This window comes from Sceloporus occidentalis, unplaced genomic scaffold, assembly GCF_023333645.1.
Source record: "Sceloporus occidentalis isolate IW3139 unplaced genomic scaffold, rSceOcc1.0.p SCAF_122, whole genome shotgun sequence".
Taxonomy (NCBI): Eukaryota; Metazoa; Chordata; class Lepidosauria; order Squamata; family Phrynosomatidae; genus Sceloporus; species Sceloporus occidentalis.
In genome coordinates, this window is record NW_028317102.1 from 2,835,038 (window position 1) to 2,862,144 (window position 27,107).

General features: G+C 43.8%; 1 protein-coding gene across 1 annotated transcript in view; it reads right to left on the minus strand.

Annotated features, from left to right (window-relative positions):
* Positions 1-6,703: 6,703 nt before the first annotated feature.
* Positions 6,704-27,107, minus strand: part of LOC149282161 (KN motif and ankyrin repeat domain-containing protein 4-like) — a 30,755-nt gene continuing 10,351 nt past the window's right edge. Inside the window, exons 2-9 of the mRNA XM_089498593.1 lie at positions 19,670-21,361; positions 18,388-18,502; positions 16,990-17,196; positions 15,250-15,337; positions 13,387-13,606; positions 12,189-12,331; positions 8,721-8,921; positions 6,704-6,832 (exon numbers count right to left, since the gene is read on the minus strand). Coding sequence (XP_089354719.1) covers positions 6,704-6,832; positions 8,721-8,921; positions 12,189-12,331; positions 13,387-13,606; positions 15,250-15,337; positions 16,990-17,196; positions 18,388-18,502; positions 19,670-21,361 — 2,795 coding nt within the window. The remainder of the gene's footprint in view (positions 6,833-8,720; positions 8,922-12,188; positions 12,332-13,386; positions 13,607-15,249; positions 15,338-16,989; positions 17,197-18,387; positions 18,503-19,669; positions 21,362-27,107) is intronic.

Below are 27,107 nucleotides of genomic sequence, written 5' to 3' on the forward strand. Positions count from 1 at the left end.
CGTCGAGATTTACCGGCGGTGCCCCGACCGCCCCGATTAACACTAAACGGCGGTTTATCCGGCGCGGAGGTTCTGCTTCGGATCATAAGTGTCAAAAATTGCAGCAAATGCATTAAAAACGTCGCTGTTTGTAGCGTTCGTTAGACTTTTTATTCCATCTGCAGTAAAGCGCAGACGCTCCGATAGTCTTCCTGCGGCCGTAAAGCGATCCCTCGCGCTGTATACTTTTCTGTTGAATTTTTGGGCTTTGGTTGTTAAAGCTGCTGCTCAGGGTGAAAGGGTTAATCTTTGCCGTCAATATTAAGCCCTTTAAGTGATTTTCTGCACTAACAAAGAAGCTCAGTAATTGTATTATTATTATTTTTATTATTATTTTTGCTTATTTACCCTTTAAATGCTGGAAGGTAAAAACCAATCGGTGTATTTTCTCCCTATCTGGCACTCGGGGTGTTAAATACGTTCAGGGTCTGGGTACTGATTTTTGTATAAAGGTTAGCAAACTGGCAGCAGGTGGTAATTCTGTCTACTCACTACTACCATCACTCCTAGCCAGCCCATCACTCCTAGCCAGCTCATAGCAAGATGTCCTGACACCCAGCCGGTAATTGCAGTCGTCAGCATGTTTTAGGACTGCAATTCTCATTATCCTCTTTCTGTCATGAAGCTACACTGGCCGTCCCGGATACAGACGGAACAACATAATCATCATCTGTGACTCAGGGGGGCAGAGAGAATCGATAGAATTTCACTTTTTTTTTTTTTCTGCCGTCCAGAAATAAATCTGAAATAAATTTCAAATTTTAACAGAAATTTAGCACTTTAGTAAATCGAGTCCAGCGGCTGCAGACGGCAGTCTCTGTCCCCCTCTTAATGCGGTAGCATCATTACATGGGGGGGGGCATCTGCAATCAGTTTGCCCCCCCGCCGGGAATTCATTATCTGCGTCTTACATGTTACACACAGAGAGGAATCCTCTGCAGACCCAACATTAAAGCATTTGGAGTTATTATTTTTATTTTTTTAGAAAAACGTCTTTGGAATCCAAATTGTTAATTTAAAAAAAAATAACAAATAACACTATTCTTGCATCAAATAGTAAAAAAAAAAATTACCTTTCTTGTAGAATTTCACTGTGTTTTCCTCCCCACTTTTTTTTTTTTTCTGTTTCCATTTCGTTCTAGTCCTGGTCAGACGTTCCGTACAATAAATACATAAAAAACCCTCGGATCTTACACTTTATCTGTGACAGACGGACAGACGGACCCGCACCCTGCACTGCGCAAATTATTTAATATGTATCGAAAATAATATAATTGAATCTGAAATCTTTCTATATTTATGTATCTATAGGTGGATGTATAGGGGTATCCGAGACAAAAATATTACCCAGAATAACCCAATGTTTACGCTCTTTGTATGTTTCGGGTCGTTGCTGCTCTAACCGTTCCGGGTTCGTTATTTTGCGTAAAGTTGTTATTTTTAACTCTCGGAATCACGTGATCATGCGGACTAATTAATGGCTTTTCTGTTCCTCGTTTTATCGATTAGCGCGGTTTTTCGGGATAAAGCTCAGCCCCCAGGGGCTCGATTCGTTCCTTTTTGCTACATTGTGACGGAGCTGCGCGGTTCTAGATTCAGTCCCGGTGATCGCCCGATACGTTGTGTTTGTTCTCGAAATGTTTTGTTTGCCAAAAATACCAAACAGACGTTCTGCCAAATCTCAGTATCTGTTGATATCTAGAATCTAGAACTTAGAACAACCAAGATGAGTTACTAATATCGATACGTTCCTCTGAGCTCAGCTCCCATTGGACCTGCCATGATTCTAGGTGCTAACTGGTTGTGTTTACTAGGAAATGTTAGCAAATACGGGACGCAATAATCTCAACGTTCTCAAAAAATAATAATAATAAGCCCATTTGGGGCACAATCCGCCATTAGTCTTAATGTAGTCTAGAACTCTAACGCTAATAGTCAGGAATAGAAGTTCTAACTTCCAAATTGTTGTAAGCTTTTCTTTATTGGTAAAGTCTGGATTGTGTATCAGAAAAAATACACATTTTCAGCAGAAAAAATACAAATTTTTCACGATTATACGATAAAATTATAATTGTTTTGTAAGGTTCTATGTAAAAATCCAAGTTTCAGGAACGCTATCCAGAAACCTCCCAAAACAGTTTGTTCAGCTGCACATTTGCCGCATTCTGCTGCATCGGGGGGGGGGGGGTTAATACCCGGAAGGGCCGACCCACTGCGCTTTCAAAGTGATTCTGCCAAATTCCTCTTAGCCCAGAACGTGAAGCGACGAAGCGGGAATTGTTGGCGCCCCTCGTGCCGCGCGGACCCCCCCGATCCCTCAGCTCCTTCACTCTATACCCGAAACCATTGTTTTTTTGTTGTAGGACTTATTTTCGCTCAGGTGAGGTTTAATAAATATCATTTTCCGTGGAAAGCCAAAATCATTGTTTTTACCGTTCTGTAAACAAATAAAGTGGATGAAATATTTTAGTAGGCTTAAAAATTCTAAATAAAATTGTTGCATAAAACAATATGGACTTCTGTGGATTTTTTTCTATAAATATTTAAAGGCTATAGCATAAAAATCGGGGGATCTTAATGATCGTGAATCATTTGTCTATATAAATAAAATGTAAGCAAAAAGTCAATTGTCTAAAGCAATCGGGGAAAGATATACAAATTTCAGTCGGACTTTACTTTTATTGGAGTGCTTATTGTTAACCTCTTAAGCTACAGGGGCAAAGGTTTAAAAGTAACATCAGGAAATATTACTGGCCTTCAATATCTTGGTTTGGTAAAATAAGACCACAAATGTTAAGATACATACACTTTATTGATTTACTTTCTTGACATAAAACATAAAAAATATGTAGGAAACCCTTGGCAACTTAGTGACGATCTGCAGTCCAATAAAGGTTTGAATATCGAAGGAAAGTGCAGGAGCTTCTGCGACAGAATGTGCCGATAAATATTGCAGATTAAAGGCGTGAACAACCAAAACTACGAATAATTACAGCGTATTAGATAAGATGGAACATGTAGTTTGAGATAGAAGATGTAGCTTGGGGTAGAAGGGTTGGTAGAAGATGTAGCTTGGGTTAGAAGGGTTGGTAGAAGATGTAGCTTGGGTTAGAAGGGTTGGTAGAACATGAAGCTTGGGATAGAAGGGTTGGTAGAACATGTAGCTTGGGGTAGAAGGGTTGGTAGAACATGTAGCTTGGGGTAGAAGGGTTGGTAGAACATGAAGCTTGGGGTAGAAGGGTTGGTAGAACATGTAGCTTGGGATAGAAGGGTTGGTAGAACATGTAGCTTGGGGTAGAAGGGTTGGTAGAACATGTAGCTTGGGGTAGAAGGGTTGGTAGAACATGAAGCTTGGGATAGAAGGGTTGGTAGAACATGTAGCTTGGGGTAGAAGGGTTGGTAGAACATGTAGCTTGGGGTAGAAGGGTTGGTAGAACATGTAGCTTGGGATAGAAGGGTTGGTAGAACATGTAGCTTGGGGTAGAAGGGTTGGTAGAACATGTAGCTTGGGGTAGAAGGGTTGGTAGAACATGTAGCTTGGGGTAGAAGGGTTGGTAGAACATGTAGCTTGGGGTAGAAGGGTTGGTAGAACATGTAGCTTGGGGTAGAAGGGTTGGTAGAACATGTAGCTTGGGGTAGAAGGGTTGGTAGAACATGTAGCTTGGGTTAGAAGTACTGAGATACAGATACATCTTTTTTATTGGGCTGACATTCCGTTTTATGGAGGAGCTTTCCAGATTCTCATTTGCTTTTCACCTGATACAAGGAGGTTGATTCTCTCGGAAGCTCGTCTCTAAAATGGAATGTCAGCCCAATAGAAAATGTATTTTTTTATATTGCAGAACTCACTTTTTTCGGAATACAAATACAGGTCGGTTGTTTGAAAACCATTAACAAAAAGATCGGAGAATACTGATAAATGTCATAATCTTGAGAAGCCTTCTGAGCGGGAAGTGGTTTGAGAAAATGTACGGATATATATATATATATATATATATACACAGTGCCATGTATGGTTTTGGGGCTATATACACTGCCATTCAAAAGTTTGGGGTCACTTACAAATTTCCTTGTTTTCCATTAAAACAGCTCGGTGACCCCAAACTTTTGAACAGCGGTGTATACATATACTCACGGTCTTTATATGTGGTCCTGAACGAAAACGACCTCTACAGTCCAGCTGCCCCTGTTCAATTCACTTAAACATTTCAGTTTACCCCCAAAGTTAAGGCACAGCACACACTCTCAATTAGCTGTGTTTATCGCAGGTCTCGGTATCGGCTCTTTGGGGCCCTTTATCTTTTATAAAGGTAGAGCCTATTCCATGAGATCGATGCGCCCAGTGTACAGAGACCCGCGTGTTTGTAGCGAGATCACTTGTTCCGAAAGAGTTTGATGAGCGGAGTCTCTGGAGACCTTTTATGACTGCAGAGTGCTGTAGATGCAGCTTCTTCCTAATGAAATCCATGAAGCTACCTTCTGGAACACGGTGTTATCCAGCAAACCAAATGACACCGCGTGCATCCATCGGCTCGGACTATCCATCCACTCGGACTATCCCTCTGCTTGGACTATCCATTCACTCGGACTATCCATCCACTCGGACTATCCCTCTGCTTGGACTATCCATTCACTCGGACTATCCATCCACTCGGACTATCCATCTGCTCGGACTATCCATTCACTCGGACTATCCATCCACTCGGACTATCCATCTGCTCGGACTATCCATTCACTCGGACTATCCATACACTCGGACTATGCCTCTGCTTGGACTATCCATTCACTCGGACTATCCATACACTCGGACTATCCATCTGCTCGGACTATCCATTCACTCGGACTATCCCTCTGCTTGGACTATCCATTCACTCGGACTATCCATCCACTCGGGCTATCCATCTGCTCGGACTATCCATCGGCCCGGACTATCCATCGGCCCGGACTATCCATCCGCTCGCAATATCCATCCGCTCGGACTATCCATCGGCCCGGACTATCCATCGGCCCGGACTATCCATCCGCTCGCAATATCCATCCGCTCGGAATTTCCATCCGCTCGGTGGTTTAAAGCCTACGAGAGGCTCTATCGTGAAACTTTGTTCTCCTGGTTTTCCGACCTTCTGCTACAGTTACGTTTCTGAATCAGCTCTCTGTTATTATTTCTTGGCGTTTAGGACTGATTAGATTTCCCTCGTATCAGCGGGAAACCCATTTATTTGCAGGTCCTAATATTTATTATTATTACTGCGTTATATAGCGCCATCGTATTCCGCTTCGATTAAAATGATCATCCGGCACAGAAAGGGTTATTGGGTTTCGGCAGAATATTCGGCATTGATACACATTGATACATGTAGCCGTGTTCTCTCTTTTTTTTTTGTAAATCTGTTTTCTATTTTTTAAGAAAATAACATTTTCAATATTTCATAAAGTATTTCCTAACCAACAATTATGTAAAATATTGAATGTTTGTGCTTTTTGGATTTTTGCTCGTGATTAGCTGAGCTCGGGATTTATTCCTCGACGTTATCAGTTGTGCTTCGGCTTATTCTTATTAACGACTTTAATCTTAAAAAAATACCTGCTTAAATACCGCACATTCCAGACACGTTTAATGTATATGAAAGCCAACGGTCCCTTTAAAAGTTCATATGATTGGCTGCTTTAATCAGTGGCCACAGAGGGGGTACTGCACTCCAGCTCTGGAGCTGCAGCTTCCCTTAAAGAAAAGTGCCCTTCTTTATTTATTTTTAAACATGCTAAATTTAAATTATTTTTGGACACGTCGCCACCTGAGAGCCGAGAAGCTAAGAAAAAAGGCCTTTAACCCCTTAATGGGTTGTCCTTACACCCATTAAAAACAATGCATTGTGAGCCCATACATGTACGGGCTTTGTCATGAAGGGGTTAAGGGGATGCTATCCTTCCTCCCTCTCCCACCTTCAAGCTTTTAAGAACTTTTATTCAGTAATAATGATTGTGCTTTATTAATTAGTGTTCCTAATGAACCTTTTTTCCTATTTTCTACTTGGCCGGGACAAGAGCTTTTTTTTTTTTTTTCATTTAAAACCTGAATTATTAGCCTTTGGCCCTTTTAGTGTTAATAAAAGCATTTTTTTAAAAGCTCTGTGTGCTTTATGGGTAAGAATGTATCAAACGAAAGATCAACTTAATACTTTGTTTGTCCCTGAAAATATTTTCACTAAAAATAAAATAAAACGCCGTTCCTTTTATAATAAAAACGTGTTCCAGCGCGAAACCCATTTTTCAGCGTTTTCTGTATAAATCTCGGTTTGTGGGTTTTTTTCTTTCTTTCGGGGAGAGCTCATTGATCACGATCTTCGATTATTTAAAGAGAATCCTTTCCTTTTCTTTTCTAGAAACCGTTGCCTGATGATTAATCGTGTAAATGCTGTAAATCTACTTTTTTTTGTGTTTGCGCTGAGATTATCGTTTTTCTGAAGAAGCCAATGGACTTGCTGGGAAAAAAAATTATTTGCATATGAAACGACGACAAAAATTGATTATTCTGAAGGCCCATATATGAGTATAAACGTATAGATATATCGCAAATAGTTTCGCTAAAAAGAATGCACGAATCGGCCCCAATGCTCCGTGAGACGAAGAGACGAAGAAAAGGGCTTTTGTTCCCAAATTCTATTTACAATAAGGTTCCTTTTTCGGTTTCTGTGGGGGGGCTGGAATGGCGGAGAGCTGCGTGGGCTTGTAGAAATTCGGCGATCTCGGTGTGGGCAGAATTCAGAACAATAGACAAGGCTGTGTTCCCGACCTGCGTGAAAAAAGGACAACAAAGAACGCGATTAATTCTCTGTTTTCACGCTATCCTTGTGTTGTTTCCAGCACCCATGGGGTTAAAAGTGGATTCCATCTGGAATCGAGAATGGAAAGGAACCTAAAAAAAAATCAAATAAATGTAAAACTTTTCTTTTTCTTTCCTGCGGCTACGTTTTGAAAACTAGAAATAATTTCCGATTTTGACGTTACCTTCTTTGACGCCTGTCTGAAAGAGTTAAACAGTTATGGGGGGGGGGGGGGCGAGAGATATTCTGAAACTTTCTGTTCCTGAAAGTTATGTTTCTGGAAATTGTGTCCTGAATCGCTGCCAACCTAAAGTAGATTTCAATTCCCATACAATTTATTTAACCAAAATATTATATATATAATAATTTATATTATTCATTTAATAATATTATTATTAATATTATTTTATTATTATTATTTGTGCAAAACATTTTATTTTATTTATTATTAACCTTCAATAAAATATAATCTTACATTATACCAAATGTAAGAAAAATGGCAAATATATATTTTTTCCATGATGGAGGGACAGAGAGGAAAAAATATAGAAATAAAATAAAAATAGCAGAAAATAATTCCCGGCATTGGCTATTATTACCCAACCGTTACCGCTGTCCTTTCCGATCGTATAAAAAGTTTTGTTATTTTTTGGGTGCGTTTCTTACGTTTCACTCATTTTGGAGCTGGGACCCCTGGGTAACGGGGGGGGGGGGGGGAGGTCTCTGGAATTCCATCGCGTTCCTGCGCAGAATTATACTGTTGCATAGAGAACAGATCGGCCCCGTTCGGCCCCCGTCTAGTCGCCCGTTTCTCCTGCTTTAAAGACTCAAACCTTAATCAGTCGTTGGTCTCGTCTTAGATTCAGGAGCCGTATGTCTATCCCATGCGTGTTTAATACCCTCACTGTATTACCCTCGACCACTTCTGCTGAGAGGCTCTTCCACCTATCAAACACCCTCTCCATAAAGTAAAACTTCTTTACCACTCTGAAGCGGTTGCATTTGATTGACAAATAAAAGCAATAAATTAATTATAATAAAACCAAGTTTGGTAACAGACAGAAATACAGATTGTTACCATTGTTTTTAACCTTGATGTCCCGGCCCTGAATTCATGGCACTCGTTTTAAATCCCCGCGTATTATGTGAGTATGAAATGTTTGGTAATTTCGGCTGAGAGTGCTGGGGTGCCGGTGCGTGTAATTACATTTCTTTGAGCTACAAACCTAACAGCAAAACTGCAGCAGAAAAAGCATCTGAATAACAAATAAAAACATTCTGTGATTACAAATAACAGGAGAATCCGAGCCGCACCGTATACTGGGGAGGAAAAAAACAGCACTGGGGAAGGAAGAAGAGACAATGTTACCGTTAATCAACATCCTTCTACCCTTAAAGAGACCCAATAATCTCCCTTTATCTGCAGACCTGGAGCCGCCGTTGCTGTCAGTCATGTGATATTTTGGGTGACTTTCCTGGCTCAGACACCACACTGAGCTGATGCTTTATGGCGATGCTAATGAAGTCCGTCCCTCCATAGACTTCCATTAGTCAGAGGGTCTGGCTGGGTGATTAAGACTGAGCCATTCTATTGTTCCCCACAGGCAGTATGATAAGGAGTCGGGGTGTTTAGTAGATCGGGGATCAGATAACGGAGCGAGAATCATACAAACGGCTGATAGGCAGCTGCCTGAAAACTTTATATTATGGGGCAAAAATTACAAACTGGGTTAAAAAAAGAAACCAGCTCAATATTTCTGAAATTTTTGTTTTCTGCCAGATTAAAATAAGATAAAAGTAAATGAAGATGCGCCGGTGATGATGATGACATCATTGTGAAGGACTCGCATTTCTCACCTGGTCAGACAGGTCGAAGTCACACTCCGGACGAGCAGCCAGGAGCTTCACGATTTCCAAGCTGCCGAGCTGGCAGGCCATCATCAGAGCCGATTCCCCGTCTTTATCTTGTAAGTTGGCGTCAGCTCCGCAGTTTAACAGAACTTTCACCATGTCTGAGCGTCCGTGGCTAACCGCCAGCATCAAAGCCGTCTGTCCGCCCTGGAACGGGAACATGTAATAACTACACCACAAAAAACTGCTGATGGAATACGTTGATCATGAGCTCCGCAGGGGGTTATTTGCATTGGGGGACATAAAGCCGCCATACATTACAGCGTCTGTAAGTCACCTAAACCCACCGAGGCTTTCCACAAACACGGAGGTCAGTCTGACCCTCGCAGCGCTCCGTTTGGGCCGACGCGGGGATGATCGCTGGATATCGCTGGTTTATTGGCAGAGAAATTTCTCCAGAGCCCCGGCGTTCTAATTGGGGGCAAACCTGTCAATACGACCGGGTCCCGCAACGCGCAGCAATCACCATCAGTCACGAGGAACATAAAGGAGGGAAGTGGAGGATGCGGTACTGTGTGTATGTAAATGTACGCTGCTGTTTGTTTGGGGTCACTCAGCTGTTTTCATGGAAACGAGGAGATTTCTGTCTGTAAACATAATTACTAAAAGGGCTTCTAATCATCAATTATCCTTTTAAACTTAAACTTGGATCAGCGAACACAACGTGCCATTGGAACACAGGAGCGATGGGAGTGATAAAGGGCCATTGGAAGCAGGGAGTGATGGGAGTGATAAAGGGCCATTGGAGCACAGGAGTAATGGGAGTGATAAAAGGCCATTGGAACACAGGAGTGATGGGAGTGATAAAGGGCCATTGGAACACAGGAGTGATGGGAGTGATAAAGGGCTATTGGAACACAGGAGTAATGGGAGTGATAAAGGGCCATTGGAACACAGGAGTGATGGGAGTGATAAAGGGCCATTGGAAGCAGGGAGTGATGGGAGTGATAAAGGGCCATTGGAGCACAGGAGTGATGGGAGTGATAAAGGGCCATTGGAACACAGGAGTGATGGGAGTGATAAAGGGCCATTGGAACACAGGAGCGATGGGAGTGATAAAGGGCCATTGGAAGCAGGGAGTGATGGGAGTGATAAAGGGCCATTGGAGCACAGGAGTGATGGGAGTGATAAAGGGCCATTGGAACAGAGGAGTGATAGGAGTGATAAAGGGCCATTGGAACACAGGAGCGATGGGAGTGATAAAGGGCCATTGGAACACAGGAGTGATGGGAGTGATAAAGGGCCATTGGAACACAGGAGTGATGGGAGTGATAAAGGGCCACTGGAGCACAGGAGTGATAAAGGGCCATTGGAACACAGGAGTGACGGGAGTGATAAAGGGCCACTGGAGCACAGGAGTAATGGGAGTGATAAAGGGCCATTGGAACACAGGAGTGATGGGAGTGATAAAGGGCCATTGGAAGCAGGGAGTGATGGGAGTGATAAAGGGCCATTGGAGCACAGGAGTGATGGGAGTGATAAAGGGCCATTGGAACACAGGAGTGATGGGACTGATGGGAGTGATAAAGGGCCATTGGAACACAGGAGCGATGGGAGTGATAAAGGGCCATTGGAAGCAGGGAGTGATGGGAGTGATAAAGGGCCATTGGAGCACAGGAGTGATGGGAGTGATAAAGGGCCATTGGAACAGAGGAGTGATAGGAGTGATAAAGGGCCATTGGAACACAGGAGCGATGGGAGTGATAAAGGGCCATTGGAACACAGGAGTGATGGGAGTGATAAAGGGCCATTGGAACACAGGAGTGATGGGAGTGATAAAGGGCCACTGGAGCACAGGAGTGATAAAGGGCCATTGGAACACAGGAGTGACGGGAGTGATAAAGGGCCACTGGAGCACAGGAGTAATGGGAGTGATAAAGGGCCATTGGAACACAGGAGTGATGGGAGTGATAAAGGGCCATTGGAAGCAGGGAGTGATGGGAGTGATAAAGGGCCATTGGAGCACAGGAGTGATGGGAGTGATAAAGGGCCATTGGAACACAGGAGTGATGGGAGTGATGGGAGTGATAAAGGGCCATTGGAACACAGGAGCGATGGGAGTGATAAAGGGCCATTGGAAGCAGGGAGTGATGGGAGTGATAAAGGGCCATTGGAGCACAGGAGTGATGGGAGTGATAAAGGGCCATTGGAACAGAGGAGTGATAGGAGTGATAAAGGGCCATTGGAACACAGGAGCGATGGGAGTGATAAAGGGCCATTGGAACACAGGAGTGATGGGAGTGATAAAGGGCCATTGGAACACAGGAGTGATGGGAGTGATAAAGGGCCACTGGAGCACAGGAGTGATAAAGGGCCATTGGAACACAGGAGTGATGGGAGTGATAAAGGGCCACTGGAGCACAGGAGTAATGGGAGTGATAAAGGGCCATTGGAACACAGGAGTGATGGGAGTGATAAAGGGCCACTGGAGCACAGGAGTGATAAAGGGCCATTGGAACACAGGAGTGATGGGAGTGATAAAGGGCCACTGGAGCACAGGAGTAATGGGAGTGATAAAGGGCCATTGGAACCCAGGAGTGATGGGAGTGATAAAGGGACTCTGTACGCCTATGAAGAGATTCCATTAAAAATCAGCCGTTTCCAGCTACAATAGTCATTTATAACATTAACCCCGTCTGCGCTGGATTTCTGATCCATTCCATGTTATTTTAAGGGACAAAATGCGCTTTTCTTTAAAAAACAAGGACATTTCTAAGTGACCCCAAACTTTTGACCGGTAGCGTGTATATATATATATGTGAGTAAGAAGACGAGCAAATGAAAGATTAGAACAGAAGGAAAAAAGACAACAAAAGGTATGCAGAAAGCAGAGAGAAATGGGGTAGAAAAAGATCTCAAAAATGATTTTGCGATAAAAACATTAACTTTCTTCTTTTAGAGAAGTAACGGATTTTTTTTAGATTTCATGTGAATTTCACTTGTATTTCTAGCTCTTTGGAAAATGTTTGGAATTCATCAGCTGCGTAACAAAAATGGGTCCGTTTAACTAGAATTAGAATAAATTATCCGAACATATGAAAGGCCTCTTGGTATCATTTCCATGTGACATCATCTTCTATGTATCCATATTAATGACATCATAACACAAGAATCCCACGGCCGCCTCTCCTCTATAGACCCCCTTTCTCTATTCACATTGGGAGATAGTTCCGGACATATTTCAGCTAGATCTGAAAAAAACCTCCATTTTATCAAATATTCACTAAAATGTGCAATAAACCAGGAAATAAAACACTCTTTAAATACCATTTTTGGGGAAGAGGATTGCTGCAGTTCCACTGCTTTGCCCCAATGTAGTAATTCATTCTCCAGCACTTATTGGATATCATATGATTTAGGAGGAGGCCCATATAGCGCCCCACCAGTAATACGAATGAATATATATATATATACCGGGCTCGAGCTCAGGTTAAGATCTCCGCTGTTCAGAAGCTCCAGGACCACTTCCATATCTTCATCGCTTTCTGCTGCTGCCAGCGGCGTGAGCATCACCGGGGTGTAGCCGGCTTTATTCTGATGGTCCACATCACACACGCCTGGGGAGGAAAAACAGGAAATTCATAAAATAAAACAGATAAAAATGCTTTCAGATAGCATATGAGGTGGAGAACCCTATAGATCCGTCTCTGACAGCTGCCTCTTGAAAATTTTCAGGAACCGGGTTAACTAATTGCTTTTGAATGGCGGTTTTCTCCTCCGTTCCCTTAATTAGACTCATTAAAGAAGCGGCAGCCTGTGAACGGCGGCGATTCAGGAATCAGTAGGGCGCCGGCAAGCGGCCGCCACATCTGGAGAGTAATGACAGCATTTATGTAGATTTTAAGAGCACATCTGGCCGAGACGCTCGATAATACGAGACCCTCTCCCGACGACAAGTGTAAAAAAACAAATGCTACGGGGTGGATTTAATATTCGCTAAAAACGAGTCTTTTTAACTTATAAAACATGCTTAATATTCGATATTCAACCCCACGCTGTATACAGTAATGTAGATTATCAAAACTCTGTTTTTTTATTTCATTTTGTCCCAATAAACTCCCTTTATCTGCAGACCTGGAGCCACCGGTGCTGTCAATCATGTGATATTTTGGGTGACTTTCCTGGCTCAAACACCACACTGAGCTGACGCTTTATGGCGATGCTAATGAAGTCCGTTCCTCCATAGACTTTCATTATTCAGAGAGTCCAACTGGGTGATTAAAGCTGAGCCATTCTATTGTTCCCCACAGGCAGTATGATAAAGAGTCGGGGTGTTTAGTAGATCGGGGATCAGATAACAGAGCGAGAATCATACAAACAGCTGATATGCAGCTGGCTGAAAACATTTTATTATGGGGGCAAAAACGACAAACTTTAACGTTTGGTTTCATGGGACTAAACGGACATTTATTAATGAAATGAGCAGCAGGGCGGACCGGGTCGGTTCTGCCCAAATCCTCAGGGATCAGTAAAACCTCATTAGCTACAAAGTTTGCTCCGGCAACCGGCTGAGGCTTCTGCGTCGGATTCTAAAGGGCAAAAAACCGCCGAGTCCTCCCTGACTTTATTCAAATGGAAGGAGGAATGAAGCCGCTGATAAGACCTTCCCTACCTGTCCGTAGCAGGAGTCTAACGATCCCGAAGTTGGAGTGCGAAACGCTGTAATGAAGGGCCGTGTTCCCGTTTTCATCGGCGATGTTGACCACCATCTGTAAGAGCCGCGGGCTGATGGACTCCAAGTCCTCCAGGTACACGGCAACCAGATCCGGGCTGGAGGAGTCCTGGCTGGAGACTCGGAACCATTCTTGGCAGACGGTGTATAAGGATTGTCTCTACAAGAACAATCACACGGAGATTAAACGTCACCAGGTCTCTTCTGCCAAAACATGATGGAGATCTTTAAACATCCACCACCCACCCCACGCAAACCCCGCTGACGCCAAAGCACGGCGCGCCCCCCCTTATAAATCCCCAACGCGGAACATAATTCTAGAATACGCATGAAACGGACCAAGCGAGAACTCCCTGCGTCATGGGAGCAAAGAGAAGTGGGGGCCACAGCCACGGCAGCTCTGGACTACAACTCCCATGATGCAGAGTAACCGAGCGGCTTGGGGGTCTCCTTATGTAGTACATAGGGATACAGAAAAAAAAAAATCATAAAATGTTCAACATAAGATAAATGCGTATAAAATAAAGGGAAAAAAATATAAATCTGCCATCTGGGTGGCAGCCTGTGGCAGGACCAGCATTATCTAATCAATTTCCCGACCGAAAGAGCTCTCAAAAAGGCTGCCTGAACCAATCAGCAACTTAACAGCAGGGAAGAGGTAACCAATCAACAACAATCAGAAACTTAGTGGTAGGGGAGAGATAACCCAACAGGGAGGACAATCATGGTGATCAGGACAGGAATATAGCTGTTCCCATCAGATATATTTATAGGGGGCGGTTAATATATATAAATATGATTTCTTGAGGTCATCTGGACCTAAAACATATTTTATATATAAATCCGGTATATACTGCAGAATGTCCTATATAATAATAATAATAATAATCACTATCATCATCATCCAAGAGACATTAAGAAAAATGACCATTCTTTCAATAATATTTGCAATCTAGTTACACTGCAGAAAATAATAGTTTTTTTTTCTTAAAATACCATAAATAAACTATTTGCCATAATCAATGTAAAGTAAGAAGAAGACATGAGGGTTGCGTGGATATCTAAAATCCGACAATGTACGGTATATCTGCGCTCATTTACATTCTCCATACATTAAATCACGTTCTAGATTCATGGAAATAAAAAGCGTTGGGTTTTTTTTTGTTAGACGACGGAATGTAATTAAACGAGAGTTCGGCGGATATCTGCAGTGTGATGGGAGGTAAACGTCGGAGCGAATAGATTTATAGAGAGGGATGAGGCTGTAGAATTGGTCGGTAATCGGCGGCGCGTGCCGAACGAGGCTAATTACACGTTTTAATAAATGAGGTTTAGAAAATAATTAACAAAAGGAACATTCTAACGCGACGAGCCCCTCCAGAGGGTCCCGCAGACCCATAAATATAATGGAGCCTTTCGTTTCTATTATCGTTATACAGAACTCATCTCCACGGCTAAAGAATAACGAGGAAGTCTGCAGTCAAAACCCAATTTACAGAATAATGGTCTCGCTTTTCCTAGTCGGATTTCATTTTTGTTCGGAGAATTCGGGTTTTGTTATTTAGATTATTAATGATTTAAACATAAAATGTGGACTCTACATTTTTTTCTCCTTTTAGGAAGTCTTGAGTTTGTGGCCAAGTCCTGGCATGCAGCCTTCAATCAGGTTGTTGGGTCCTTTAAGAGAAAGGTTGTTGGACGTAAGGGTTGAGAGACGTGAGCGCTGTGTCGGCTTTAACATGCGCGGCACATCAGCAATGTAACGTTCCTGCCAGTAACAGAATAGAAGGAAGGGTACCGCACCAGCTGGTTGTCTGTTGTAGACTGGAGTTCTTCGAGGTGACTGCTCAGTATTTGGCATTCATGACGAAAGGAGTCGCTCACCACGAATCTGCAGAGGAACAAGAGATACGCCGAAAATGTCAACTTCAATCAATAGCCTGCAGGGACTATGCCAAAACCAACCGGCAACAAACAGGTTAACCAGCTTTTAGACCTATTCATTGCCTGAGGGATGGAAATTAGAGGTTTGAAGGCTAAGGTGTAATGCAGGGAAGTTTTACTTTACTGAGCTGAGAGGGTGGTAGATACGTGGAACAGCCTGCCAGCAGAAGTGGTAGAGGGTAATACAGTGAGGGTATTAAACATGCATGGGATAGACATACGGCTCCTGAATCTAAGACGAGACCAACGACTGATTAAGGTTGGAGTCTTCAACATGCAGGAGAAACGGACAGACGGGGGCCGAATGGGGCCGATCTGCAGGCATTTAGACCTCAGACTCAGAATTTTGGAGGCGAAAGTGTTAAATCGGTATAAATCCTTCTTTGTTGACATTAAAACGTTTAAAAATAGAAACGTTTTTGACAGCGGCATTCGTTCAAGCAGCGCGTTCCGGCCCCCGCGAGCGAGAAAAACACAAATGGAAAGTATTATCCGCAACGCGTTCTACAAAATACGCTGAAAACCTGCAGCTTCGGGGGCAAAGAGTAAAAAAAGTAATAACTTCATACGAGCAGAGATTCCAAACAACAATGTAACAGAGTCCGGCCCGTTATACAGATTATTACCTAACATCGTCTAAAAAACTCATCATTCAAAAAAAGCCCAAAACTTTTCACCTAAGATAACGCGCCAATAACGGGGGTCCTACCGCTGTATTATCTGCTTCATATTTTTCTTCTTAAAAAAACTTCTAAATGGTTTAATATTAAAACTGGGGGTTATATTACTGTATACAGTGCTGGGGGTTATATTACTGTATACAGCACTGGGGGTTATATTACTGTATACAGCGCTGGGGGTTATATTACTGTATACAGCGCTGGGGGTTATATTACTGTATACAGCACTGGGGATTATATTACTGTATACAGCACTGGGGGTTATATTACTGTATACAGCGCTGGGGGGTTATATTACTGTATACAGCGCTGGGGGTTATATTACTGTATACAACGCTGGGGGTTATATTACTGTATACAGTGCTGGGGGTTATATTACTGTATACAACACTGGGGGTTATATTACTGTATACAGTGCTGGGGGTTATATTACTGTATACAGCGCTGGGGGTTATTACTGTATACAGTGCTGGGGGGTTTATATTACTGTATACAGCGCTGGGGGTTATATTACTGTATACAGTGCTGGGGGGTTATATTACTGTATACAGCGCTGGGGGTTATATTACTGTATACAGTGCTGGGGGGTTATATTACTGTATACAGCGCTGGGGGTTATATTACTGTATACAACGCTGGGGGTTATATTACTGTATACAGTGCTGGGGGGTTATTACTGTATACAGCACTGGGGGGGGTTATTACTGTATACAGCACTTGCACTTCATTGGTTGATGGCAGAGAAGCCCCTGCCGGCGACCAATAGAGTTGCTCGTACGGACCTTTATAATCCTGGGTATCGCGTTCTAAGCCGCTGCGTAATCTAATGTGTAAATATTGCATTAAAGGTCTCGCGGCTCGCGTTCCCAGCGTTCCCAGCGTTCCCAGCGACTCCCCGAGCGATGTATCGTGCAGTTACCTTTGGACGGTTTGTTGGGTCTCGGACACGTTGGGTTCCGGAGACTCCGCAGAATCTTCCGGCTTACGCCCCGGGTCCGGCTCTAGCGCGTCGTCCGTTCGGTTGTTGCCATCATCGCCCGGGCGCGTCGGGGCCGAAGCCTCTTCCTTCTCGTTGTCAGCGGCGCAGTTTTCTTCCGAGGAGTCCTCGCTCGATGTGGTTTCGTAACTAAGGACACCGGAACGAGATATAAAAAGAAAGGAAAGAACCGGAACAATCCGAACATTCCAGAAGAGATCAGTGACGTTCTAGAGCCAAACACCAAACAGAAAATCTAGATTCTCTCTCTTGGGAAATTGGACCCCCAGAGCTGCCCCTATAGCCCCCGATACAAAGTCTTTCCAGTGTTTTGGGGTAGATTTACACTTTTTATCAATGTCTATAGGCCGACGAAGCATCGCAGGAACGAACGTTTTGGGAAGCGATGTCGGGAACGGGGATGTCTGCACAAAAAAAGTGAAAAACGACTAAGCGATTGCGGATTCTTTACGGATTTATTGCTTTTCTGCGATTATTTTATTTAAGAGGTGATCCGAGCTGCTTGTCGGAGACCCCGGAGGAGTTGGCTTTTTTTTTTTTTTTTTTACAAACTTCCATGTTTTGTCTTTTTTTTAAGCATTTGGTTCTGTGTTAAAGCTGCTGTTCCACTCACTCTGCTGAATTGAAGATTTTGTGTAACTAAATGGAGCGATTACTGTTTCATGTCCAAAAATAATGATTTCCTTGTTTGATTTCATTAAAATCTCAGGGAATCCTTAGCCGTCATGTGACATAAAAACAAGTGCTGATAGGATGTTGCCATAGAAACTGAAAAGCTTCTAAAAAAGTTTGCGTATTGTTTTTATAAGCTGAAACTTTCGTATGAAGCAATAAAATGAGAATTTATGGAAAAAATAAATTAAACTCACAACGTAGCATTCATTATACACAGATAATTACTTTTTCTCGCTCTAGACGGGATCCGCCGCTGTTTTGGGGAGGTGTGAGAACCGGCAGGGAACTCAGTATAAAGGAACCCCGCTTTATTCTTTGCCCTTTTCCACTGCCGACCAAAGACCCCAACCCTGGCTATGCTGCATTAAAGTGAGGGGAACTTATATGGAATTTGTTATATTCTGAGATGGTGGTAGATAAATGGAACAGCCTCCCAGCTTTACTTATTTTTAACCGTAAACCCCCTAACTGTTTTCAGAGTAGATCTCCGCCCGGTGTCTGTCGGACTATAAGCCTCATCATCCCCAACCAAAGTCTGTTCCGCAGGGGGCTCCAGGGTTTGGGTGCCATGAGAAGGATGCAAGTTACACAAAAACAGAAAATTCTTTACAAAGTCACACTGCTTGATGTCCTCTCGATGCTTACCCACCATTGACCCCAACGAACTGGAGATTCTTCTTGGTGTGAGTTTTGTGACCACCTGTGCTGCTGCTTTTCTTTTTCATTATGGATTTCAGGCTACTTTTTGGGGACGCTTCTGCTACAAACAGGAAATTGAACAAATCCATTATCAGCCACAAATAGCAGAAATTCCAATTATTTTGTGTATTCGGCTGGAGCTAATCGGGTAGAAATTTGTCATAATACAAGGTGTTCATATAAATAAGGACAGTAACAGTCGCTACTGCACTTACTATCAGGTTTCGGTACCAGAAAGTGGGATATCTAGAGAAACTGCTGACTTTGAGTCGGGGGAAGGAATTTTTCATCGCACTTGCTCATACGAGCCTTTTTCCTTATAGGAAGGTCCTGTGCTGCATAGAAGGAACTAAAGAGTGCAACGGGAAAAGGCTTCCTCCCAACCAAAAAAAAAAAAAAACGATATTAAAACAATTTTAGCTTCCAATTTAAAACTTAATAATAATTTTGGGCTTAAGTTGGACTAAACGCTCTGGACTAAGCTGTTTATTTTCTACCCCGCGAGGTCCAATTGTAATCAGCGTTCTTTCATACAATTAGTACCACGATCCAGAGCAGTAAGTAAGTCTCAGCTGCCTGAAACGCTGATCACGATACAGGTTTTGTGGCCTGGAGTTCATAAATGCAAAGAATTTCCTAATTAATTGCGCGTTTCACTTAAATTCCACACCACTCGCTCCTCTCTTTGTATAAATCAAGAAAAATGCTCTTTCCTTATCTCTGTAAACTGAGAAGGATTGCCCAGCGGACGAGAAGTTAACTAAACAACCAAACTGCCGTTATCATTAGTCAGGTCAAAATTCTGAAGGTGATTAGTTAACCCGGACATTCTAAGCCGGCCATCTTTAGATCGTCAGCTCACGAGCGTAGCCAGAAACTTTGTATAAAAGCGTCATAAGGCTAGATTGCAAGCTCACGGGCCAAGTCCAAAACCCCTGTTGTGTCGGTATGTGTAAATGTATATTTGTTATTTATGTGTTAACCGTCCCATTTAAGTTGTACAGAGCTTAATAATTAAAGTATAATAATAATAATAATACAAATAATAATAATATTCAGGCTCACAATTTTTATGATGTAAGAAGCATCTGGGACTGAGTTTTATAGTTTCATTTATAGACGTATTACTAAAAAACTCTTTTTTTTTATGTTTTTAAACTATTTTCTTTAACAGCCGTAAAGCAGGTTAATAATAACAGAAGAAATATTTTCTTGATTTTCTGCTTACCCAACGGTTGGCTTCCCGTCCGAGAACTCTCTTTATCCGATGAGCTTTGCGTTGAGTAGACGGATGATAGTAAATCCAGGGTGTTCACCAGCTGATTATAGATAGAGCTGAGCTTTGATGCCGGTTGTTTCACGGCACTTGCTAGATCTGGGGATCCTTTTTCTAGATACGTCCACTGTTCCTGCAAGAGATCCTGGATCCTCTGGACATACTTCCCTACTGAGGGATCGGGTGGACCTTGGCTCTTCACTGGGCAGTCCTTCGTTTTAGCTTGGACTTGCTCACAGCCACTTGCTTTACTTCCGCCAGCATGCGTCTCCAGCAGGTCATCCGCGGTACGACCTTGGCTTCCATCACTTATTATGGCTTCCTTTCTTTTCTCTTCCAGGCAAACCAAATGTCCATCATTCATGGCATCCTCTGTGATATACGTCTCCATCCATTGGTCTGAAGCCTCTCCTTTGTGGTTTTTCATTCTTTCACAGTCCCCACATAATCTAGAGTCTTCTCGATCCACTGTCATCTCACCACATCCCACCGAGGAAGTGTCCACCATGACGTTAACTTGAATGCTTTGGTCGCATGTCTCCTGTAGGTCCTTGATCTGTACCCGCTCGGTGTTCACTGCGATATCTCTGCATTGTGCTTCTACTTTTCGCCCTGAGTTGATAATTTCCTCATTTTCGCCTATCCTCTTTTCGAGTTCGCCAATGTGCGCGTCCTTTGCTTTGATGTCATTACTTTGCTTCTCCACCAACATCTTAAGGTTTTGTAGCTCCCTTGTGCTGTCTCGTAACCGGTCCTTGAGATTCGCAATCTGTCTTTCTATACTTGAGTCGTTTAACTCGGAAGAGCTCAGTTGTCCAAGACTTTCTCCATTTCCCACGGCTACGGCTCCAGCCCAGGGTTCACTTTCTGAAACGGTTAATTCCAGAGCGTCGCGTTCCTTTTTATCTGTGAAGAGTCCTGAAAGAGATTTTAACCGAGTGCTAAGCATGTTATTCTTCCCTTCGAGAACCGATATGGTCTTCTTCAGTTCCGGAATGTCTTTTAACTGGTTCTCGAGGTCCTGTATCCGTGTAAGAGCTTCCGCGATCTGGTTATGGGGACCTGTATGCGATGGCGGTTGGGGTTCTTGAGAGTGCTGTTGCCTGCTTTCGCCGAAGCTATTGATCGCTTGTGGAAGCTGCAGGTACTGGGTGTGATCGGAAGACATTGTGCTTTGAGGAAGGGTCGCTGGCATACTCGTTGCTCTCAGAAATTGGGGTCTTTCTCTACAGCTGCTGAAGTCCTCGGGGCAGACGTCTCCCACGGACCTGGGAGCATTGGACGCATTATCTTTCCTTCTGTAGTTCAGCTCATGAACGTACCGAAGGCGCAGGGAAGACTCGCTCGGTGTGACGGCGCCACCATCTTTTACGTCCGCTTTGTAGCAGTGGGGACTCCAAGTCCGGCTGGCGGTGGAGCTGTAATACTGCGAGCCACTGTCCGGCACGCTAAAATTACGAGGAAGGGTGCTAAATTTGGACTGCTTTGCCCTCCGGTGGATATGAATCCTTTTGATGGTATTTCCTTTCTCGATGTCATGGACGTATTTGAGAAAGTCGAGATCTAGGTGAAATCCGTAGGGCGTCTCCACAGAATACGACATGCGGTTTTCATTCTTCTTTGTCTTCGATGGAACGTCTTCGCCTACGAAAGACAATAACCGATTAAAACGGTCAAAAAAAAACATTTAATGGGGATTATCTGTGTCGAAGCCTGCTGATAAAAAGCTAATAAAATTAATACATTGTAGAGGAGATCGCAGATTAAATGTGCCACGGCCGCCATCGCCAGTCTCTCCCCGCTGGTAACCCTCAGCGATATTATTCCCAAATGCCCCGCACATTAATCAGACGCCCCCCCCACCGTATAATTAGCCGCCTTTGCTGCAGAAAAAGCCCCGAGCTCAACGCACGGCGCAATCTTTGCATTTCATTAGCAGACATCATTAACAGCCAGACGATCGCTAAAAACATTCGGATAAATAATGTCTGCCTGAGCCCGGCGCTTTATCGCTAATCTTCTGCCTAATGTGGGAGCTGTTCCTGTAAGGAAGGGTATATAGTAACCAGGGGTAGATTGTAACCAGGGGTAGATAGTAACCAGGGGTAGATTGTACCTAGGGATAGATAGTAACCAGGGGTAGATAGTAACCAGGGGTAGATTGTAACCAGGGGTAGATAGTAACCAGGGGTACATTGTAACCAGGGGTAGATTGTAACCAGGGGTAGATAGTAACCAGGGGTAGATTGTAACCAGGGGTAGATAGTAACCAGGGGTAGATTGTAACCAGGGGTAGATAGTAACCAGGGGTACATTGTAACCAGGGGTAGATTGTAACCAGGGGTAGATAGTAACCAGGGGTAGATTGTAACCAGGGGTAGATAGTAACCAGGGGTAGATACAGGGCCGGCCCTACAATGGAGCCGACTGGGGCAATTGCCCCAGGCGGCACTTCAGAAGGGGCGGCACTTTGCCGCCCCAAGCGTTTTTTTTTTTGTTTTTTTTTGAAGCGGAGGAGAGAGAGGGGCACCGAGTGATTTTCGCTTACCCGCTCGGCGCCCCTCTCTCTCTCTCCTCTGCGGCGAGTTTCCCTGTTCGGTCTCAGTGCCGGCTTGTAATGCAGAGCGCCGGAAGTGACGTGAATTTCCGGCGCTCAGCATTACAAGCCGGCACCGTGGCAGCACAGGGAGACTCGCCGCAGGACTGTTTAAGGGTAAGTACCGGTGGGGGGCGGGTAGATAATGCCGCCCCCCCTCGGTGGGGGGCGGCATTTTAAACTTCGCCCCAGGCGGCGTTAAGTCTTCGGCCGGCCCTGGGTAGATAGTAACCAGGGGTAGATTGTAACCAGGGGTAGATAGTAACCAGGGGTAGAAAGTAACCAGGGGTAGATTGTAACCAGGGGTAGATAGTAACCAGGGGTAGATAGTAACCAGGGGTAGATTGTAACCAGGGGTAGATAGTAACCAGGGGTAGAAAGTAACCAGGGGTAGATTGTAACCAGGGGTACATTGTAACCAGGGGTACATTGTAACCAGGGGTAGATAGTAACCAGGGGTAGATTGTAACCAGGGGTAGATAGTAACCAGGGGTAGATTGTAACCAGGGGTAGGTAGTAACCAGGGGTAGGTAGATTGAGCTGTGTCCTCTTTCGGAGAGTTTGTCTACACCTGGTTGTAACGTTGACTAAAGTTACTTGGATTTATATTTGTACTTTATTAGTTTGTTTTTTTTATTCTGTCGGTTGCTATGGTGACATACATTGTTGTAAAACTAGAAATCACAATTTATCGATACATTTTTTTTATTCATTTATCAGATTTAGTCTGAAAGATATTTTTTATGTGTTTGATATATTTTACAAATATGGCTGCGAATCCCGCTGTGAAAAAGTGGAACGCGCCGCAGGTGAACGTGGATTGGTGATCTGATTTTATACACGGACCTTACTTTTCTATGATTGCGGACGGTTACAGGACTTTTTTGACCTGACTACCGGGGTGATATTCTATAAATTTATATGTAAGGTACTATTTTTAAATAAATATTAGATTTTTCCTATTTTGGAGGATTGAAGTTTTGGAGAATCTGCCCTAAAAACTAAACGTTCTATGAGTTCTCGTTATAGATAAAATATGTTATTTTAGGACAACCTGCCGTAAAGGTAGCATTTTATACACATCACACTATGTGGGTTCGGTGGGGTTGTCGGGGTCCAGCTGGGTTCTGTCCTCCTTCTTCTGGATCCTCGGGTTCTGTTTGTTCCATAAGTTGGAATTTTTATAAATCTATGATAAGTTATAACATCCAAAAAAAATTAGATTGTTCCGGTCCAACATTCTATCAGATTACAAACACGGCCATTGTTCCTTCCGCTCGGTGGTCTCCTGGTGGACCCTCACAATATGTAATGAGAAGGTTGAATGATATTAAGAAGCATCCGTCATGGTGTCAGTTAAGGCCCATATGCCCCGTTCCAGACCCCATGGAGGGTTCATCGCTGGGTCAACTGTGTGTCAAGACTGCAGAATGATAGCAGCGGCCTTAATGTATATGTAGAAAATACAAGTTAAGGGGCTTACCTGTAATGAAGGATAGTGGAGGTGGATGAGTGATAACACAGCGAGGGAATTGAAACATGTATGGGATGGGAATGAGGCATCTTGAATATGAGACCAACGAGCCAACAAGGTTTGAGATCTTACAAAAATGCGTGGATGAGACGGACCCAGCGGTTCTTGGCTGCCATCAAAGCCTACATTCTAGGCTGATTTCTGGTCGGTCGCCATGAAATTTAGATGTAGCTGGGATGTTCTTATTTAGCAGAAAATTTACTGATAAATGGCACGTTAGCTTATTCACCAGAAATTAGTGTCATATTATGGTATTTAAAGAAAAAAAATATAATGCAACCAATATTCACCAATAAATCAGTTCGACCGGAATTGTGCATGTTGTGTATGACCAGGAATGGTGTAACAAAACATCTCTGGACGCTAACATGGAATTAAATGTTCCCTGTGCTCCCCATCACCATTCCATGCTCTCCCCATCACCATTCCTTGCACTCCCCATCACCATTCCATGCACTCCCCATCACCATTCCATGCACTCCCCATCACCATTCCATGCTCTCCCCATCACCATTCCATGCTCTCCCCATCACCATTCCATGCTCTCACCATCACCATTCCATGCTCTCCCCATCACCATTCCATGCTCTCACCATCACCATTCCATGCTCTCCCCATCACCATTCCATGCTCTCACCATCATCATACCATGCTCTCCCCACCACCATTCCATGCTCTCACCATCACCATTCCATGCTCTCCCCATCACCATTCCATGCTCTCCCCATCACCATTCCTTGCACTCCCCATCACCATTCCATGCTCACCCCATCACCATTCCATGCTCTCCCCATCACCATTCCATGCTCTCCCCATCACCATTCCATGCTCTCACCATCACCATTCCATGCTCTCACCATCACCATTCCATGCACTCCCCATCACCATTCCTTGCACTCCCCATCACCATTCCATGCTCTCCCCATCACCATTCCATGCTCTCCCCATCACCATTCCATGCACTCCCCATCACCATTCCATGCTCTCCCCATCACCATTCCATGCTCTCCCCATCACCATTCCATGCTCTCACCATCACCATTCCATGCTCTCCCCATCACCATTCCATGCTCTCCCCATCACCATTCCATGCTCTCACCATCACCATACCATGCTCTCCCCATCACCATTCCATGCTCTCACCATCACCATTCCATGCTCTCCCCATCACCATTTCTTGCACTCCCCATCACCATTCCATGCTTTCCCCATCACCATTCCATGCACTCCCCATCACCATTCCATGCTCTCACCATCACCATTCCATGCTCTCACCATCACCATTCCATGCTCTCACCATCACCATTCCATGCTCTCCCCATCACCATTCCATGCTCTCACCATCACCATTCCATGCACTCCCCATCACCATTCCATGCTCTCCCCATCACCATTCCATGCTCTCCCCATCACCCTTTTAAAAAAAAAAAAAAAAAAAAAAAAAAGCCATACCGTTTGTTTTCTCCATTCTGGGTCTGCGTTGAGATCTATCTAGAATCCTTCATCCACAGCGTGAAGCCAGAGCGGGCGTCCTGCAGAGAAGATATTAAAAAATATATAAAGACGCTTCATACCATTAACTCTTTGAGCAGACGCATCATGGAGAGACGCTGCAATATTCCTACAATACGATTACTGCTCACAGGAACGCAGAGGTTTAGGTTCACATTTTTATACTGAAGTTTTTTTACACTAAAAAAAATAAACAAAAGAAACAATTGGTGAGAAACCCAGACATAGATTCCTGGGCAGGTAACTAGATTCCTACAATCATGTGGAAAATGTTTGGGGTCTCCTGAGTTCCATATTACACATTCTGGTGCTGCGACCCCTATAACACAGAATCTGCCAGCAGATCGGCCCCCATCCGGCCCCCTGTCTAGTCCCCCCGTTTCTCCTGCTGTAAAGACTCAAACCTTAATCAGTCGTTGGTCTCGTCTTAGATTCAGGAGCCGTATGTCTATCCCATGCATGTTTAATCTCCTCACTGTATTACCCTCTACCACTTCTGCTGGGAGGCTGTTCCATTTGCAGGGAACACTTAATTGTCATGTGACACAAACGCAGGCACTGATAGGTTGTTGCCATAGAATCCTCAAAAAGCTACTTTAATTAAAGCATCGGAAAGCAATGAATGTTGCATTTACGTGGAAAAACACCTTAAATATCTTTTAATCTGGAACGGGTCAGTCTTGTAATTCGGGGAAGGAAACCGCCGCTAGGCTTGGTTGGTACCGAGTAGCCGATCGAATGGGAACCTCTCGTGTTTTTTTACAGATGTTCTTTTCTAGAACCTCCCAGCTGGCAGAGACATGAAACTCGAACATTTCATCCACAGTATAGTCTGATCTGCACCAGGGGTAGGGAACAGGTCCCAACCTCAGCGAGTTTCCCATGATGCACTGCTCACAGACCGTCGGCAAGCCGACGTTACGCAACACTTGGAAAGCCACCTCTTGGCTGCCCGTGACCTATAAACTCGCCGACAGCCCAGGCTTGCCGGTCGCTGACGATAATATTTAGTGACAGCGTCACATTTACCAAGATAAGTGAAAACAGATTAATTATTAATATTATTGTTTTAGGTATTTGTTTTTAATACAAATCAATCTCACCCAGAACCCCCTCCCCGTCGCTCGCTGAATGGAGTCGTTTGTCAATAAGTATCGTATTTTATTTTTATAGTTACTATACGCTGGATATTCTTTTATGCTCAATGTAAGGCCGCGTCCAGCTTGTGCACGCTCTAACTCCCATAACTCTCATCCATAACATCAGTTTTGGCAGCTGCTGATAAAATGTGCCGTATTATGTCAGGTGTCGGTAGTCTAAACAGTCTACGCGGACTAAGGGCTGGCTGAGGGTGACGAGAGCTACAGTCCAACATCTTTCCAATGGCGGGGGCCGCCTACTGATGCGCGTTCTGTAAACCGCAGGACGCCTGTCTGAAATTAAATGTCAAGCGTGTTAATAAAATCAGCGTCTGCCAGACCCACCCCCCCAGGTCTGAGCTGAAATTCAAGCGGAAGATGTAGGGACGAGGGAGAGAACGTCGATGAAACTTAATTGATCAAACCGAGATTTACAAAATGTATAAAAAATAAAAAAAGCATAAAAATTTTACTGGAAAAGATCTAACACTTTATATTCTCCGAGCAGAGGCTCCCTAATCACAGACATTAGCATAGATCATATAACATTTACACATAAAAGAGATTTTTAATAAGCCAGCGAGGAAACGAGATGCAATTAGTCGTCGA